Source organism: Triturus cristatus, chromosome 7 (genome assembly GCF_964204655.1).
Source record: "Triturus cristatus chromosome 7, aTriCri1.1, whole genome shotgun sequence".
In the NCBI taxonomy this organism is placed as follows: Eukaryota; Metazoa; Chordata; class Amphibia; order Caudata; family Salamandridae; genus Triturus; species Triturus cristatus.
This window is the reverse complement of record NC_140590.1, coordinates 1144910227-1144930871: the sequence shown is the minus strand read 5'-3', so window position 1 is coordinate 1144930871 and position 20645 is coordinate 1144910227. Positions and strand designations below refer to the sequence as shown.

The window sequence follows — 20645 nt, the reverse complement described above, 5'->3', positions numbered from 1 at the left end:
TATACCCATCCAGGCCGTCTCCTCCAGAGGACTCCTTAGGGTTTCCCCATTTAGTGCAGAGAGCAGCACACTACCGTGGGGTGGACATGCACAGTGAACCAGTGGAAGAAGACTTCCTACTGGATACATTTGACATACAAGACAAATCCACTTCTATTTTACCCATGCTTAAGGGTGTCACCAAGCACGCTACAGAGGTGTTCAAAGACCCTGTCAGGGCCAGAGTACTGAACCCTAGAATAGAGAAGAAGTACAAAGCGGCACCCACAGACCCTGCATACATTAAGGGCCCTGCTCCCCTAGATTCCCTAGTTGTCTCCACAGCTAGAAAGCGGGCTAACTCCCAATCCTCAGGAGAAGCCCCACCGCCAGACAAGGAATCTAAACTTCTGGACGCGTCTGGTAAACGCACCGCCTCCCAAGCTGCAAACATCAGGCGCATTGCAAACACACAAGCACTGCTTGCACGATATGACAGAGCACACTATGACGAACTAGAGGCTCTTATGCAGCACCTTCCAGAAAAACACAAGCGCAAGGCTCATGACCTAATACAGGAGGGTAAACTAATTACAAACACCTCCATTAAGTGTGCCCTCGATGCAGCCGACACTGCTTCTAGAGCCATAAATACAAGTGTCCTGCTTCGTCGCCATGCCTGGCTCAGGATCTCAGGGTTCAAGCCTGAAGTCCAGGCGTCCATACTCAATCACCCCTTTGACCAGCAAACTCTCTTTGGGCCAAAGGTAGACGAAGCGTTGGAAAAGATGAAAAAGGACACAGACACAGCAAAGTCTATGGGGGCACTCCAAACACAAGCCTCTAAACGTTCCTTTCGACGCTCGTCCTTTCGTGGCACAGGCAGAGGCTCCTCCACCGATAACGCCTCTACCTCCTACAAGTCCCCTCCTCAAAATACCTTTTCAAAGGGCAATCAAAGGGGCGGTTACAGAGGCAACAACAATAAGGGCAGGGGCAAAACCAACAACACCCGTTCTGCCACCCCACCCGCACAATGACTCCCCTCCGCTCCCCCCAGACCATCTCACTCCGGTCGACTACAAGACTTTATCCACACATGGGAGTCCATAACATCGGACAAGTGGGTGACCCAAATCATTCGGTCAGGGTACTGTCTCGAACTAACATCTACCCCACCCAATATCCCACCAAGGCACCGTCCAATGTCTCAAGAACATTCCACACTGCTCAAACAAGAGGTACTCTCACTCCTCCAAAAACACGCTATAGAGCAGGTCCCCGTCAATCAACAAAATCTAGGGGTCTACTCCCTATATTTCTTAATACCAAAGAAAGACGGGACCCTCAGACCCATTCTCGACCTCCGGCCTCTAAATGCCTACATACATTCAGACCATTTTCACATGGTCACCCTACAGCAAGTCCTCCCACTCCTCTGCCAGGGAGACTTCCTCACAACCTTGGATCTGAAAGACGCATACTTTCACATTCCAATACACCCCTCTCACAGGAAATACCTCAGGTTCGTGGTGGACGGGCAACATTACCAATTCACGGTTCTCCCCTTCGGGGTCACCACCGCACCACGGGTGTTTACCAAATGCCTAGCAGTAGTAGCAGCACACCTCAGACGTCAACATATTCACGTCTTCCCTTACCTAGACGACTGGCTGATAAAAGCCGCGTCCTACGACCAATGTGTGCAACATACAAACAGCACCATCCAACTGCTCCACCAGCTAGGCTTCACGGTGAACTACCAAAAGTCCCACCTCATGCCATCTCACACAAAGCAATATCTCGGGGCCACTATAGACACCTCCAAAGGTATTGCCTATCCAAACTCAGCCAGAATCACAAGCATTCAAGCCTTACGCAAAACATTCCTTCCTCAACACTCTCTTCCAGCAAGAGTGTTTATGAAGCTTATAGGAATGATGGCGTCTTGCATCTTCATAGTGCCCCATGCAAGACTCCACATGCGTCCACTTCAAGAGTGCCTAGCACAACAGTGGAACCAGGCCCAGGGGCAGCTGACGGATCTGGTGTTGGTGGACGGCCGCACACATCACTCTCTGCAGTGGTGGAACACCACAAACCTTTCCAAAGGGCGGCCGTTCCTGGACCCGGTTCCTCAGGTGACTCTAACAGCGGACGCATCGCTCTCCGGCTGGGGAGCGCACCTTCTACACCTCACCATGCAAGGTCTATGGACGCCACAGCAAAAATCGCTCCACATCAACCATCTGGAGCTCTTGGCGATCTTTCTAGCCCTAAAATCTTTCCAAAAACAGATTTCGGGCAAAGCAGTCCTCATTCGCACAGACAATATGACTGCAATGTATTATATCCAAAAACAGGGGGGGACACACTCTCCCCAGCTCTCCCGCTTAGCCCAGAGCATATGGAGATGGGCAATTCCTCAAAACATCTTTCTCCTGGCACAGCACGTTCCAGGCGTACAAAACACCATGGCAGATCTGCTCAGCAGACAAACGCAACAACTACACGAATGGGAACTGCATCCACAAGTTCTTCACCCATTCTTCCAACAGTGGGGGCATCCTCAGATAGACCTCTTCGCCACCCACGAAAACAAAAAATGCCCAAGCTTCGCCGCCAGATACCCACACCCATTGTCCAAGGGCAATGCGATATGGATGAACTGGTCAGGCAGATTTGCATACGCCTTTCCACCTCTCCCACTAATTCCATTAGTGGTCAGGAAGCTACAACAGCACTCCCTCACACTCATTCTGGTAGCTCCGACGTGGGCCAGGCAGCCGTGGTACACCACGCTACTACAACTGTCAGTGGTACCACATCAAAAACTGCATCTATCCCCATGCCTCCTAACCCAGAACCATGGAGAAATCAGGCACCCGGACCCAGCTCAGCTCAACCTGGCGATCTGGCTCCTGAAATCCTAGAATTCGGATACCTTAACCTTCCCCCTGATTGCATGAACATCATCATGGAAGCCAGACGTCCTACCACTAGAGCATGCTATGCCGCAAAGTGGAAAAGATTTGTAATTTACTGCCGTAACAATACAATCAACCCTCTAGATGCATCCATACAGCACATCATATGCTATCTGCTCCATCTTCACAGGTGTAACCTGGCATATTCATCCATACAAAGTACAAAAATGGTTTGACAACCAGAGGGTCTGAGGGAAAATGTTTATAGAGACCACACAGGGTTTGTTCCCCCAATGAATACTTAACAACCAAGTGAAACCCTGGGGTCTACGCTAAAGTTTTATAAAATGTAAAGAACTGCAATATCATTGGTGGGTCAAAGGATCCCAGATATACAAGTGAAACAAGTGAAACACCGCCTAAGAAAGATAATGCTAATGGGCATATCCCTTAAAAGGACGAAATCCCTCACTCACCAGAGGTGACATGCTTCATCATTGGGATTCTCCAATCCCAGAGGAAACCCCTAGTTCCTCTGGGGGCTACAACTCCCTCACTGTGAGGGAGGAGCACACGGATGTTTTGTTGTACAGATAAATGGGATGTACTAAATCCACAATGGCGAGCCAGTGATATAAGTGAGGGCGCAGCGCAGAAAAAAATATTTTTGTTATTTATATTTTATGTGATATGAAGTGAAAGTGATCTTAAAAATAGCTCAAGAGCGTCCAAGCACTGCTTTGTTGATAGTGCGTCCTTGGCTACAATTAAAACGTAAGTGCACCACTAGTCAACAATTTTTTAGACCATGGTGATGGTGATAGTTGTCGACATGTTTCAGCCTTAGAGCCTACAGATATGGCACGGCTTTCGTCAGGACTTGAAACAGCTGCTGCGTATCAAACAACCAGAAAAGGATACTCTGGGTCCAACACTTTAAGTCAAGTGCATCGCGAGAAAAGACCACCCGTGAATACTGGGTGAGTCAACCAACCTCTCACTGGCAACTGCTCAGGAAAGAGTGCACCGCTCTGTCCGTCGGTACACCGTGGCCTCAATGAGCCCGATGCCGGAGGTGCCCATTATCTTTCTTAGGCGGTGTTTCACTTGTTTCACTTGTATATCTGGGATCCTTTGACCCACCAATGATATTGCAGTTCTTTACATTTTATAAAACTTTAGCGTAGACCCCAGGATATTCATCCATACGCCTACACCTAGCAGCGATCGCTGCTTATCTACAAAACAGACAGCATTTATCACTCTTCAGAGTGCCCGCTATTAAAGCCTTCATGGAAGGCCTTAAACGCGTAATTCCTCCCAGGGCACCACCTTCCCCTGTATGGAATCTAAATTTAGTTCTTACACGACTAATGGGTCCGCCCTTCGAACCAATGCACAAATGTGAGCTACAGTTTCTCACCTGGAAAACAGCTTTCCTTGTAGCTATCACTTCCCTTAGAAGGGTTGGTGAAATACAAGCGTTCACCATACAGGAACCCTACATACAAATGCATCACAGCAAGGTCATACTTCGCACAAATCCGAAGTTTCTGCCCAAAGTCATTTCCCCCTTCCACCTCAATCAATCAGTGGAATTACCTCTCTTCTTTTCGCAACCCCAATCTGTTGCAGAAAGGGCCTTACACACACTTGATGTGAAAAGGGCGTTGCTATACTACATACAAAGAACGCAACCCTTCAGGAAGACTAAACAATTGTTCGTTTCCTTCTCTCCACCACATAAAGGCAACCCCATTTCTAAATCAGGGATAGCTAGGTGGATTGTAAAATGCATACAAATTTGCTATCAAAAGGCAAAGAGAACATTATCTGTTCCTCCTAAAGCCCACTCTACAAGAAAGTTAGGGGCTTCTATGGCTTTTCTAGGGAATATACCCTTAGATGACATCTGCAAAGCAGCCACATGGTCTACACCGCACACCTTCACAAAACACTACTGTGTAGATGTGCATTCCAAGCAGCAAGCTAGGGTGGGCCAGGCTGTACTAAAGACACTTTTTCAAACAGCTGCAACGGATACCGGTGGTCGCCGCTAAGGTTGGGTACTGCTATATAATCTATGCTAAGTGTACAATCTGCAGCTCATATGCCTCGAACGGAATATGCTACTTACCAGTATGCATCTGTTCTTGGCATGTAGAGCTGCAGAGTTGTACACGCCCACCCGCCTCCCCGGCTACCTGTATCCGTTCCAGTACATCTTATTTAGATACAACACATGGGTTTCTCACTGTTATTACTACGCTCCATCATTTCCCTGTTGGCGAAAAACAATCTGAGGATGGAGCCGAAGCCCATGCGCAGTACGGACCGAAGGAGGAGTCACCAAACTCGTGACTTCCAAAGACTGTCCAAGAAGAAAAACAAACTGCAAACATCCGGGCCCAACACCAGATGGCGATCTATGCTAAGTGTACAACTCTGCAGCTCTACATGCCAAGAACAGATGCATACTGGTAAGTAGCATATTCCTTCTCCAGTATTGGTATGTTTCATAGATTCGCATGCGGCCCACCCTCCTCCCCTTGGAGGCTCTTCTTGACAAGTGGTGACTATTCCCACTAGTGCTAGAAAAGCTGAGAGAAGATACCTCTGCTGGGAGTGTTCTAAACGGTGCTATTGGCTGTAGTTTGGTTCTTTATAAATGTTATAGATAAGCTACAAAAGTCAATGTCTTTTTACTACTGTAAGCTATTCCTATTGCTTTATAATGTACTGTGGGACTCCCACCTCGACGACCGGGATGATTCAAGCATGTGAATCTATGAAAAATAATAATACTGGAGAACGAGTGTTACAGGTAAGTATCACTGTTTTGGGATGTGGGTGCTTGAGTTGCATAGAAGGAAGATCCAGCAATTGAGATATCCTTCCCTACCATAGATTGCAGAGGATTGTGCCCTCTGTAAAGTTGTGCCTTCAGGCCCCTAGCTCTTTATATTCAAATGCACACACTGCAACCTGGTCAATAACAGGAGCCAGCAAGGTCAGGGCCACTACTGTGGCTTAAAGTTCACTTGCAACCGTGCACACAAGGGGTGAGAGGGTTTCTCCTTTTATCCACCCTATGAAGCTAAGTAACGCTGCGATGAATCCTCTCATGGTATTGTACACAAACAAGGTTGCTACAGACCCAATAATGTAATGATGTTTTGAGGGCGACTTTACGGGCAGTGTAAGAACAAAAACACTTTGCCTACCTAGCAGTGCGAAAACTAGCACCCTGGGAAGAGAAAATGTAGGTTATACTCTCCAAATGTCTTGTTGCCTGAAACATGTCCTACATCAAGTTATCCGGTCACTTGTGGAGAGCCTGCAAGTAATTTCAAAGCAGCATTATTTTCCCCATGAATGAACTTTGCATTATTTTTTCCCTCCGTAATCTCTATTCTCAGAATTTTAAGATGTTTAAGGTTTGGAGCTCCTTTTTGCTATGTTTATTTCATGTGATTGCTTGCTTTTTGGTTCAGCAGACTTACCTGTGTACTTTGAAAAACTCAATCAGTCATAATGAAAGCATGTTAAAAACTAGTATAACCTCACCTGAGACTAAACAGTTTCAGAACTTAACTGTAATGTACCCCTGCCCTTGTTGAAGTGAAGGAATTTACTACCCATCTCTGTTTGCAGAGATGGGTAATGTTGTGGAGGGGTATATTCGGCAATGACTGTATCCCCTGGGTTGGAAAGACAAGGGTGTCAGCACAGGGCAACTGTGAGGAGTGCTTGGTGTTGTGCCCTCTTATTCTCTGTCCTGAAAGACTTTGTTGCATTTGTATTTTTGATAGGTCTTCTTCCTTCTGACCTTTCTTTTCGATCACTGCTGGAAATTGTTGCAAACCCTTCCTAGCTGTAGCCATCCTCTCCCCGTAGCATCCTGCTCCTGCAAATATCTGCTCAGTGGTTTGGCCGAGCTTCGATCATGCACTGCGGGCTACTTCAGATCCTTAGTTATGCTCTACCTCTGTTCCTATTGGTGATCCCACCATATTCTACTTTGCTGGTATTAATTAGGCCCACAACTTTAAAACTTCAGGTTTCTGCTGTGCTGGGGTCCCCTTCAGACTCTTTCACCTGTAGTGGTTTGGCTTTCCCTATCAAGATTTCCTGGGGTCCCTCCTGTGCCGTTTTTATGTGTTGCAGGTTCAAGCAATGCTATGTCTGCTCCCTGTTTCTCAGGTATGAACGTTTCAGTTATGTTCTCTTACTAGTGTTTCATTTCTTTTGATCCCACTTGTAGGTCACATCCGCATTTCAGACCTTGGGCTGGCAGTGCACATACCGAGTGAACAGAAGATAAAAGGCAGAGTGGGCACAGTGGGCTATATGGGTAAGTGAACCTTTATACTCTTTCTGCACCACATTTTACTTATTTAGGTTTCCTTGCACTGATTTGCATCTTCTTACATAGCTTCTGTAATTGGTCTTTGTGAAAGATCTTTGGCAGTGGTTGTCCATTTCCTTGCCCAGGCTCCTTAAGCATCTCTGGGTGCAGGCTCCTTCCGCAGTTCCTTGCCCCAGCTCCTTCTGCTGCTAATAGTGGAACTAAAAAACGATTCTCAACATGTTAAATTGAAGCCGTTGGTACTAGAAGCCATCTGAGCAGAAATTATATGTCCTGAGATGTTATTGGCCGTGTTACTTGATCCTTGAACAACAGCTTTGGTTCCTGTCACAGCAAAAGGCTTTGGATGTAAAGCAGGAGTGACAGGACAAATTCATTAATCGGCCATTAATGAACAATCCTTTTAATCTGTTAATGCTTTAAGTGCTCCAACATGATGAAATTTGCATCAAAGTTGTGCTAAGTCACTCAGTTTGTCAAACTCCTTACAGCCAAAGCTTTGTGTTTCAAGGTTTCTTTCCAGTCATTTAGCCAACACAATCGTTCTTAATCGCCTCAGTCGAGAACAAGAAACCCCCAATCACTCCCTTTTATGGTTGACTATTTCCCTTCTGAAGTGTTTGATACAACTCCAAGAGGAGAACAAGAGTTCACCACTATGGCACCACCTCCAACATACAACTTAGCAGAGCACTAATCCAGTCCATACACAACTACACACAGTTTCCAAAACTCAAGTTCCATTATAATCACACATACATCCTTTTTTAGTTTCATATAACACAAATTAGGCCTGAAGGTATCAGAGCACTTTACATGAGCACCAGTTGCGTTACAAAAACATTCTTCTTTTTTCTTTTTTTTTTGGAAACGGGCCGATCAAGCGATTTGCCCAGAATCACAGGATGCTGAGCTTCCCTGCCGCGACTCGAACCGGGTTCCACAGCTTCGAGGTCGACCGCCCTAGCCGTTAGGCCACATCCTCTCCCCAAATACTCTACACTAATGTGGAATTTTATAAAATATTTACCTGACAACAGGTGGAATACTTCAGAAATCTAAATGTTCTGGGAAAAAAATCACTTGTCCCTTTTGATATTCTACCAGGAGGTGACATTATGGAAGGTAAGCGTTCTTGTCATATTAGAGCCCTACTAATCGCCCCTCTGATTGTTTTTAGGTCTCGGCAGTTGAAAGCAGCGCATGGGATGCTCTCGGCACTCAAGAGCTTCTTGGAATCAATTCAGATTCCGAAGATCTCGGAGGCAGAGTTGAAACCCCGCCCATCTTTTTAATTGGCCAGCGTCCTCTTCAATGCAAAACGCTGGCTTCTGATTGTAAAAGAGGCTTCTTAGTCCCTCCTTGTTGCTGCCTTGTGTCCTTTTGGCCACGCCCACCGGAATTTTATCTTTTACCAGCGGTGTGACACTGTCTCCCTTATTAGATGGTACGCACTTTTTTTATTCACATTCAGCTTTGGCAAAGTCAGCCGCGTGTTTTTTTTTCGCATAGCCCTTTCACTTAAAGTGAAAGCGTGATGCGAAAATAATCACGTGCCTGCCTTTGCAGTCCCATGCTTGCCTCGGCATATTTACACGGGGGGGTGTGTGTGGTGTGTGTGGGTGTGTGTGTGTGTGTGTGTGTGTGTGTGGGTGCGTGTGTGTGTGTGTGTACACACGGAGGTTTCTGTTTACCCGTGTGGCTGTGCGCGGTGGTCACTTGTGGGGCGCTTTCAGTGTGACTCCCTGTGTGTGGGGGCAAGTGTTTACATTTCTGAATATAAATGTTTGATTGTTTACCCTATATCGGGCCCTATGTTTTTGATTAATTTGTATTATGTAAATAATTTTTGATTCGGGCTTGTGTTTTTCCTTATTTTTTCCGTATGTCAATACTATTAAATCTGAAGATGCAACCATTTGATGCGTTTCCCCACGGAACCTTTCATCTAGATTCAGTCTTGGCTAATAGCTGAGCACGGAATACTTTTCATTTCCTATTTGGGATGAGGAACATGCCGGTAACTTCAAGAGAAACAGACCAGATTTTTTTTTTTTTTTTTTGTTGAAACCGTTTATTACAAGACTCAAAAATATACAGATATGGGCCTACAACCTTCCGGCCGGCCGCTAGCAATGAAAGGAGCATACGATATACATTTATAAAACACATGGTGCTGCGGATGAGCGTGCACAGGAGTTAACATCGTTGAGAGCCACACCATCCAGACCCCACTATACGGTTCCATTTTAAACTTAAAGAACAACAAATACAAACAAACCCACAAGGCAATCCTCAATCGGAAATAGCAACACGTGCTCCCCTAGAGGGGGATCCTAGCCATCCATAGGAATCTCAAGAGGGGGGGAGAGATCAAAACTAGGGCTGGGTAAACCCAGTGCCCGGTACCGGGGGGGATGAGTTGGCTAAGGGGACGGGGCCGGCGACGGATCGGGCAATAACGGTGGAGCACAGATTCCCCCGCTATAGGCGTTCCAGGGGCCCCATACTTTCACCCATGTCCCAGGCTTACCTCTCGCCACATACACCACCTTTTCCCGAAACATGCACCAATCCATGTGTTCCTTCCAGGCCGAGACAGTCGGGGGCCTCTGGGATCCCCACAGTTGAGCAATATCACGCTTGGCAATCATATACCCCAGAGTCACCCACCACGTCTGCGGCACCGAGTAATCGGTAGGCTCCCACACATTCAACAGGCATCTCCTCGCTTCGGGCAACAGCGCCACATGCGTAACCACTCGCAGCACCTCATGCACACCACGCCAGAACCCCTCCACCTCGGACACTCCCACAAGATATGGAGAAAGATCCCCAACGCACCACACCCACGCTTACACAAACCGTCCTCAGCATAGCCCATACGCAGGAGCTTTGGCCCCGTCATGTAGACCCTGTGGAGTATCTTGAGCTGGACGAAACGAAGGCGAGCCGGTATGGCCACCTCTTTCGGGGAAGCCACCGCGGAGATCCAGTCCTCGTCGTCCAGCTCCAGCCCATCGGCTACCCAAGCCTCACGAAGGGCAGTCAACAAGCCTGAGCGGTCGTTGATCAGTTTTTTGTAGATCAGTGAGATCGTGCTGTCAGGGACATGTCCATCCAGCACTCTATCCTCCAGGGGGGAACACTCCGGGATGGAGGCAACGTCCGGAAAGACGGAGCCCAGTGCATGACGGACCTGCAAATACCGAAAGTACTCGCTGCCCTGTAACTGAAATTCCGTCTGCAGCATCTCGAACGTTTTAAATCCTCCCCTCGTCCAGAGATCCCCCACTTTGCTAATGCCTATTATGTCCCACTTCTCAAAGCCCTTCGAGGTCCACAAGGAGCCCAACCGCTCAGACGCGTAAAGTGGTGACGCCCGGGTCAAACGGTCCTTCCACCCCATAGCCGCATTGGCCGCGTGCCACACTCTCACCATGACACGTGTGGGGCCCGTTAGGCGAGCGTCGGGCGCGCTAGAGTAGAGCGCTCGATTATAGTCACCACCTGGAAGTAGCATCCTATCCATTTCAAATGCCGGGTTTAAGGCGGGCCCATATAGGCCCTGATTAATCGCAGCTAGCTGGGAGGCCCAATAGTACCGTTTAATATCCGGGAGGGCAATCCCCCCGTCATACCATGGGAGCGTCAGCTTCGCCAGGGCAATACGTGGCCTCCCGTCCCAGAACAGGCGGCGCTGCAAACTCTCCACCTCGCGGAAGTAGCGCGCTGGGACGAGGTCCATAGTGTTCTGCAACGCGTACAGGAAACGCGGCAGCGACATCATTTTAAACAATGCCGAGCGGCGAAAGCGGCAAGCGCCGCCAGCGCGCGACATCCTCTTTCAGACGCTGGAGGGGGGGAAGCAAGTTCCGATCATACCGGGCCTCCGGGTCCAGAGTAATGAAGACACCCAGGTACCTAAATCCCTGCGGGGCGACCTGAATCGGACAGCCCCGCGGGAGGATAGGAGCCTCCCCAGAGAGAACATACACACACGATTTAGCCCAGTTGATGACGAGACCAGAATTACGACCGAATGAATGCAAAACATCAACCAGTACTATGAGTGATTTACGTGGGGAAGCTAGATACAAGAGGATGTCATCAGCGTATAGGGATACGCGGTCCTCATACTCGGGGGTCCAGCGGAGACCACGGATGGAAGGCTCCCACCGCAGCCACTCCGCCAGGGGCTCCAAGGCAAGTGCAAAGAGGAGCGGCGATAAGGGGCAGCCCTGCCGTGTGCCCCGGCCCAGCTCGAACGGAGCCGATACTCTTCCGTTCACCACCACCTGCGCCAATGGGCCCGAATACAGCAATTTGACCCAACTGATGAACCCTGGGCCAAATCCAAACTTCGCAAGAATCGCCCAGATGTATTTCCATTCAAGCGTGTCAAACGCCATAGTGGCGTCTAAGGACGCCAAAATGGCCGGCTCCCGTATGAACGGGACACGTGCGAGCACACCGTGCAAACGCCGCAGATTAAGGGCTGTGCTGCGATGGGGAATAAAGCCGGACTGGTCCTGATGAACCAAATCGCCCACCACGCCGACCAGCCGATTGGCCAGTACCTTGGCGAGAATCTTGGGCTCCGCATTCAGTAACGAAATGGGCCGATAGGATGTAACCCGGTCCCGAGGTCTCCCCTCCTTGTGGATGACCACGATTGTAGCCAGACGCTGGTCCAACAGGAGGGAGCCCACCGAGTGTGCCGCCAGGAACATAGCCCGGAGGTGGGGCGCCAGCGTATCCGGTCGCAACTTGTACAACTCGATAGGGAGACCATTCGGACCCATGGCCTTGCCGGAGGCGACCAAGCGTATGGCGAGGGCAATTTCGTCGGAGGTGGGAGCGGCGTCCAGCAACACCCTGTCATCCCCCGAAAGGGACGGCAGCGCGATATCCCTGAGCAGGGCACGGGAATCCTCTTCCGAGCAGGGAGACACCGGGGAATACACCCCACGGAAATAATCCGCGAAACAGGAGACTATTTCTTCTGGCTCAGTTACACACACACCATCCGTTTTCTCAATCAGCGGGACCACACGATTCGTTCTCTCTTTTTTGTCCAACCACGCTATCAGTTTACCAGCCTTATCACCCACATCATACAGTCGCCCCTGTTGCTCTCTACTGAGGCCCCTGGCCGCCTCCGTGACGAGGGCGAAACAGACCATATTTGATACAGCACTCGAAAGACGTGGAGGCTAATGTGGAGTACGAGATATCTTTTGGGCGCTGCGTTATCTTGTATCCAGTACATTTGTTTGGCGCTGTAATTTAAATGTCCGTTTATCAAAGATCAAGGTTTTGAACAACAATTTCAAGTAATCGGGCTGTCAGCTGGAAGCCTTCTTGGTATCACCACACCAGTCTACATATGACGTCACATTTTTCTCTATCTTTGTTTTGCAAGCTTCTTGCAGATTGTCGCAACTCTTTGGAGACAAAGAAATGAGGGATTGACAAATCAAAACCACCGTACATCCTTTTGCAACCTGTACATCACCGGTTTGCCCCTCTTTGGTGACTGTCTGCTTCTAGTTGTGGACACTGGACACCATAGCCTGTCGGGGTTCAGCAGCTCCTTGTAATGTAGTACGCAGACCCACACTGAATAAGGGTAACTTTGAAAATATCACAAACCCATTTTTTTTCTATTGATTGCTCGTTTTCCGATGGACTGTTGAGGCAAATTAAATCTTCTTGACGTCTGTTTTTTTTTTTTTTTCCTTTCTAATAATGCATGACCGGGTGATCAGAGGGCGACGGACCGCATGACAACGAAGACCGGCGGCGGACATGTTAGGTTGAGCACAGGCCATCTGTACTTTCGATCAGGTCATCTCATTGTGGCGAGATGAGGCACTCATTTTTATTAACCTAGTAAGGATGAGCTGCTGAATTGACCCCGACAGGGTTCAGGATGTAATCTTCAGTTGCCAAAATATTTCTGGAGCAGGTGCACACGCATACACACTGAGGTATCTAACTGGGTTATGAAGGAAAGAGTGAAATAGAAACTGGAGAGGAGTGCTTTTTATTTCAGTAAATTGTGTTTTTATTACTGGGTGATTTCAGAGGACGGAAGTAAGCTGTTTAAAACGAGGGGGTGGTAGTGCGGTACAGTCAAAATTGGATTGCTGGTTAAATGTGATGTTCTTGGAGTCATGAGTTCGATTCCATCCTTCTGCGGTTTGTACGTGGAGTGGTATAAGTTAGGCAGTAGTAACAGCTGTTATTTAAAGTGCTTAGAAACTGCGAAATATGTTCTATACATTATTACTGTCGCGCAGTCTGCTAAACTTGTGTAGGATTCTCGGATTCTCGCTGCGGATCTCCCGGCTCTGTCATTTTCCACCTTGTTTGATCTTGGGCGCCCAGCCCCAGGCCGTCACTGTGAGTGGCAGAGTTTAACCCAGACAGCCTCTGGCAGGGCAGAAGGCATTGCTTTGCTCATAATGCATGACCGGTTGATCAGAGGGCGACGGACCGCATGACAACGGAGAACAACGGCGGACATGTTAGGATGAGCACATGCCATCTGTACTTTCTATCAGGTCGTCTCATTGTGGCGAGATGAGATACAAAAACAACACACTGCTGCTCGCAGCTTGGTCAGGAATAGTTCAAAAAAACTTCTGTTCTGAAATTGCCTTAAAAAACAAACTAAAAAGAATTGCTTAGACTCCAGAATGAACACAGGGGAACGTTAAATCGTTCCTTAGTCTGGACATCATCTACCCAGGTTGCACCTCATTTCCCCAGATATAAAGTGATCTTTTATTGGGCTGAATTTAGGAAGCTAAAGAAAAGAAGCAGTGAAAATGCAATAGGTCTCGCCTTTGATTAAGTTTAAGCCATTTACTTTGCTATGCAATACCATTAGCAAAGCAAATGGCTTTAACTTAATCAAAGGCGAGACCTATGGCATTTTCAATGCTTGTTATATCATGTCAGGACTCTAGGAGGGCTCAAGATTCTGTCACCATTCCACAAATATACATACAGTTAGGCAGTAAGCAGTAGTTCCAGATTTGGAATGCCCTATGAATCTGGACACACGCACAGACTAACATACTTAAGGCTATCTACCAACTCCTCTAAGTAAATATTTTTCCAGAATGGCGAAATAAGGGCTATAGGGAAAGTGAATATTTGCAATCACTCAGTGGATTTATGCTTGAGCAGATACATTTGTTTATTTGCTCATGCAAAAGTAGTGTTCACAAACGTTTGGGAGAAGTGTGACTTTCAGGCCTACTTTAGTAATTCCTTGTGTATTCCTGAAGGTTATGAATCCGCATAACAGAGCATACATCTGCCGATATACATTTGTGAGTTTCTTTAAGAATCAAGCCCCTAATTAAATATTCTTGTGGACCAATATGGTTTTACAGTGACTCAATTACTGACCTTTGTTTGAAAATATTGGCATTAGCAACACACATTTTTACTAAATGATGAGTCTGAGAAATAGTATTTAAAGTTGCACAATAGTTTTTAGAGAACATTTTGTATCCAATTCCTTTTTTAGTGTATGTATTTTGAAAGCAAACTATCCTCAATCTTGCTTCTGCGTGTATTCTGCATATAATTATGCAGCGTTCTACAAGCAGTATAAGTAACTAGAGATTGTTATATTTCACTGGAACCACTGTGAGTAATGCATGCTGAGTTCACAGCTTTTCCTAAGTTTACATGAGTAAAGGCTTTGCATTAATAAGTCATATATATATTTTTGAGCAACGTGTACACATGGATACAAACCTTGATTTGGTTGCAGACACTCTTATTTCACAGATCCATACTGTGGTATTGTAAACTGGCTGCCAAAGGACTAGTGCTACAAAGGGTGGGGGGGGGGGGGTAGAAATACTTCTCCAGTGGGCAAAAAAAACATGAAAACTTGTCCTTGACCACAAACAGTATGTCCTGGGCATTGGGTGATGGGAATACCACACCCCTCGCCACTCATTTCATCTTCTCTGTTTATGGAAATTACTATTTGTCAGACATTCTATTGCATCCCCACGTTTCTCCACATCTCCTGGCGTACAAACAGTTGTGGTTAAGGCAAGGGACAGTAATAGGCGGTTAGGGAAAGTAGTATTGCTGCTTGAGTTCTGTAGACTGACTCTTTGTGACCCTCATTTACAAGGTTTTCGATGTTATGGAGTTATTTAGAGAGGCTTTACTTTACACTATTGCCTTTTCAGGTTCTTATTACGCTTCAATTCAGCCATATTATGATAACTACTGTAATATGCACTCCACAAACTGATTAGCTTTGATGCTCGAAAGATGTGTTAATATCACTGAAAAATCGCTGGTACTCAATCACTTCAGACTGAAGAATTGGTCTAGGTGTTGGGTGTAATCAGCAGTCGCAGAACCTCACACCATATGTCTCTGACGCCTGGACTCTGATTGCAACTCAAAAATTGTCTGATAAGTGTGCCTTGATTCACCTGAAGATGATCATAGAGTGGGAAGTAAGGTTCCCCTTAAGTAGATTGTCCTAATTAATCATAAGCAATGAATTGTCCCATCTAAATAAGGTGCCCCGGAGCACTTTTAACAAATACGGTTGGCTCAATTTAAAAATAAAACAGATCAGCAACGCCTCCTTCTTTTCCTGAGACTATACATCAAAACGGGTCCAGTAGGGAAGAGACTCGTAAAGTAAGAAGAGTACAGTCACAAGACCCTCTGCCTTTTTGGATCAGACTCTTATCCTTTGAATCTTTATGGCTACAGCAATGATGGCGGGGAAGATCAACCCTACAAGCTGGCAGGCCTCTCATCGGCCATTCGACTGGACACCTCTCTAGAGATGGAGTTCCCTACAGGTCCTCCCACCCCTGAAGTGATGTCCTTTCACTCAGTGGTTAGGAAAGCTGCTGAGTTGCTAGAGTTGCAAATCCCGATGGTGGATGGCAAAACGAATATCCTCGGAGGTTCTCCTTTCAGCCTCGGCAATGTCAGAACCTCTGTTGCCCTCCAACAAGGCCTTGAAGGACCCAGTCATTGCAGCCTGGGAAAAGCCGACCTCTGCCCCAGCAGTCAAATAGGCTGGTGGGCACGGTGTTACCGTCCCAAAGCAGTGGATCCACATTTTATTTCTGCACACATGTGGTCACAAAACTTGGTTATTCACATATCCCACCCATGTGGACAGTTAACTGGCACCTCTGCTTCAGTTCTGGTACACTGGAAGGCAAAACATCTGAAGCATTGGAGAAGATAATATTTTCTGCAAGCATCTTGGCATTCAAATCCTTCAATGTCACCTGTCTTTTGATGCAAAACACCTGTGTCTTATGGAACATGGCCCAGCTGGTTACCACCCATGCCCCAGAGGACATGAGGGCCCACTTCCAGGAAGTAGTGATGCACTGCATGGAGACCTCCTCTCTGAGGAGACTTGCCTGGCTTTGAAGCTCTGGCTTCCCCTTGGATATGCGGGCTAACCTGATTGATTTCACCTTTGGCTGAGAACACCTATTTGGGGACAAAGCTGACTCTGCTTTGAAAAGCTTCAAGGTGAGCAAGGCCATGGCAAAGTCTCTGGACTCTAACTATCTGACCCTCCCAGGCATGATAGCCAGTTTTGGTGCTTTCAAGTTTTCTCAAGAGGATTCAATTTCTGCCAGCATCAGCCCTATTCAGCCCGAGCTGCCCCAGAATTCACTGGTCAAGCAATACAGGGGCAGGGCCGGAGTAGCGGCTATGGATCCCACCACCAAGCTTCCACTACCCCCCCCCCCCCCCTCCCACCCCCAACCTGGAAAGCAGGTGTAGTTTGCTGCTACAAGCCCACATGGAGCCTGTGGGGGGGCAGGTTTCCTTTCTACTGGCCTGGGAGACCATTACTTCAGACCATTGTGTCCTTCAGATCATATAAAGGGGTTACACCCTGCCCTTTCTTCAAGCTCCACCTTCTGTTCCTCTTATCCTCCACCCTTCCACCAGATTATCTTTGCATCAAGAAGCAAGAAGTGGCAGCACTCCTCCTGTTGGAGTTGTGGAGTACGTGCCAGAGCAGGAAATTGGACAAGGATGTTACTCCTAATATTTACTTGTTCCCAAGAACAACTGCGATATCCATCTGATAAGATGCCTGTGGTCTTAATGGGAACAACAGCTTCATATTCACTGGCTGAAGCGTCATGGCATCTGGTTAGGTCTTAAAGCCTTCCTCCCATCCATTATGGGTAGGCTGGTGCAGGTCCGGACTGACAAGACTACCGCTATATGGTACTGCAGCAAGCAGGATAGCGTGGGGGTCTTGGCTTTTGTGCAGGCGGCTCTGTTCTTTAAATGTTGCTGAATCAACTGGGGTCCTCCCTGGTAGCGGATCACCTGGTTGGTCCTAAATGCCAGGGCAGATTAACTCTGCAGGCTTTGGATGGCAGACCACGAATATCCTCTGTGTGGTAGCTCGAGACATCTTTGACCTTCGATTAGTGGGGCTTCCCCTGGCTGTATCTTTTTGCCACCTCTGTGAGCATGCAGCTTCAAGATTAATGTCCACTTGAGTTTCTGTCAATAGAGTCAGAGGGGAATTATTCTGCCTGTAGTGGAATGCAGGCCTTTAATATGCATTCCTGTCTCAAGTTCCGAGGATAGGAACAGACCAAGCTCATGTCATTTGGATAGTTCCTTGACTGGGCCATGATAGTTTGTTACCCTGACCTGTAGAGTCTGAGCCTTTGCCCTCTGATTAGTCTACCTCTCAGGTAGGGTCGCCTGTATCTGCATCACAGTTGAGTTCAGCACCTGAATCGTGTCAATCTACACCTCCATAAGTGGAGATTGAGCGGCGATAACTGAGCATTTTTGATTTGCCTGCAGAGGCAGTGGATGTGTTACTTGTGTCCAAATGTCCTACGGCTAAGCCACAGGGAGAAATTTGTGGCCTGATGTGGGGACCAGCACCTTGATCCCTTACAGGCTCAGTTACCAGATGTTTTATTATTTGTAAAGCTTTTAAACCAGCAAGGCTAGTTAAATGTTCTATGCTAGCTGTCAGCCTTTGTCTGTCTGACCAACCTTTCTTATTCATGTCACCTGTTGTGATGAGGTTGCTAAAAGTTATCGCACATCTTTAACAAAGCCCTTCATCATTCTTCAGTGAGACCTCCGCTTAGTCCACCCATTCACTCAGTTTAAGCCCTTACTTGGCAGTTCTCTGAGCCTTCTCACCATAAATGTTTTTGTAAAATTGCAAGCACTTCTAAGCATTGTCAGTGAGCTGTAGGATGGTCAGTTTAACCTCTGTACACCTTCTTTTTTGACAAGTTGATGTGGAGAGACTGGGCTTCCTTTTTTCAAAGCTGGTCTCGACCTTTAATGTGGGTCAGTCCATCCCCCTTCCTACCATTTTTTCTCTCTGCCACATCCCTCGAAGAAGAGAGACACCCCGTCAGCTTCATCCATGAAGGTCACTCAACTTTTACATCTAGAGCACACAGGAATACGTGTTAGCAACCATCTCTTTGTGGGCATCAAGGGTGTTTAGAAGGGGAGTGCAGAGCGCAAATTGACCTTGTCTGTGTGGACTGTCCTCTGTATAAAGACATGCTATGCTCTGGCCAAGAAAAAAAAATCTGAGGTCCTATATGTTCATTTCACCAAAGTAAAAGCTAACATCAAGACGAGGGAAAACAAAACACTATCCTGCCATCTCCTCTACCATCCACCAGGCAACAACACCCCATTTTGAGAACACCGATCAGATCTGATATCTAACTGCGCACTCCGGGACGCCAGCAACCTAATTCTAGGAGACCTCAACCTCCACTGGAACGAGGAAAACAACCTGCTGGTTCAAAACCTGAACGAACTCCTACACAACAACAACCTCACCCAACACTGCTCAGAGGAAACCCACAACAATGGATCAACCTTGGATGTCATCATTGCCCAACCTGACGCAGTCACAATTGACCGCATCATGCCAGTCGACTGGTCTGACCACCATATCATCCTATTTCACATCAACCAATCGATCCTACTCAAACCCCACAATCCGGTCCACCCCCACTGGGTAAGAAATCGAAAGCAGATCCCCATGGACGTCCTGGAAGAAAGGATAAGCTCTCTCCTCCCCACCTCCTCTGACGACCTATCTACTACAGAACTCACCTCTCATTACAACTCCACTATGATCAACATTCTGGACCAAATAGCACCCTTAAAACAAAAGAGCCAGGCCCACTCCTTCAGATCCTGGTTTAACACAGACATAAATGCAGAAAGAAGACCACTCCGAGCAACAGAGACTCTGGCAGAACAATCCGCCCCCAATCCTCCTGGACCAACTCAAAGCAACACGCAAGAAGTACAAAAACCACATCAAGCGCGAAAAAACGTCCTTCTTTCACAATGACCTTGAAAACGCTAAAAACAGACCAAATGAGCTCTTCACCCTCATCAGGCAACAAACTTCCAAGCCTCCTGTATCCACAACACAGGCCTTTAATGCCCTGTGTGAGACCTTTGCCAACTTCTTTAATGACAAAATCTCCAAGATTGAGCTCTTTCTGGACGTCAATCGTAACCTCGTCCATAGGTGTCCGGCCCCAGGAGCAGATGGTAACTCACCCAATCAGCCTCCTAACCAATGGAAATCACCCAACCCCGTCTCAGAATTAGATATAGTCAAACTGATCTCCACCTCTAAAGCCTCCTCGCACGCCTTGGACCCTATTCCTGCCCAACTAACCAAAAAGCTAAAACTCTCCCTAACACTGATCTGGACCAGGATCATAAACTGCTCCCTGAGCACCGGAGTCATTCCGGACTGCCTCAAAGTTGGCCAAGTCACGCCACTACTGAAAAAAACAGGCTTGGACACCAATGATTTGAACAACTACAGACCCGTCTCCATTCTTCCTCTCCTGGCCAAAACTTTGGAAAAGTGCGTACTCCTCCAACTGACACAACACATGGACAGCATCAACCTCCTGGACCCCCACCAATCTGGCTTCATAAAAGGGTGCAGCACAGAGACAGCGATCCTTAATATCATGGATGATCTACACAAGTCCCTCGATTCAGACCAATGCTCCCTACTCATCCTCCTGGACCTATCGGCAGCCTTCGATACGGTTGACCACCAACTACTCATTAAGGTTCTCTAAGAAAGGTTAGGGGCTGAAGAGGTAGTCTTACACTGGTTCCGCTCCTTTCTCCAAAATCGCTCTCAGAGTCTAAATGAACAACTTCACGTCAGACCTTCACCCTGTCAGCAGAGGCGTCCCTCAAGGATCAGTCCTCTCCCCGCAACTATTCAACATATACATGGAAACCCTCACCACCATTCTCAAAAGATCCAACATTCCCTTTCACCTCTA

The 20645-nt window shown here is 47.4% G+C and overlaps 1 protein-coding gene across 1 annotated transcript in view; it reads left to right on the top strand.

Moving 5' to 3' along the window:
* GRK6 (G protein-coupled receptor kinase 6) overlaps positions 1-20645 on the top strand; it is a 352507-nt gene that overhangs the window by 224774 nt on the left and 107088 nt on the right. The window contains exon 11 of the mRNA XM_085618338.1: positions 7171-7260. Coding sequence (XP_085474464.1) covers positions 7171-7260 — 90 coding nt within the window. The remainder of the gene's footprint in view (positions 1-7170; positions 7261-20645) is intronic.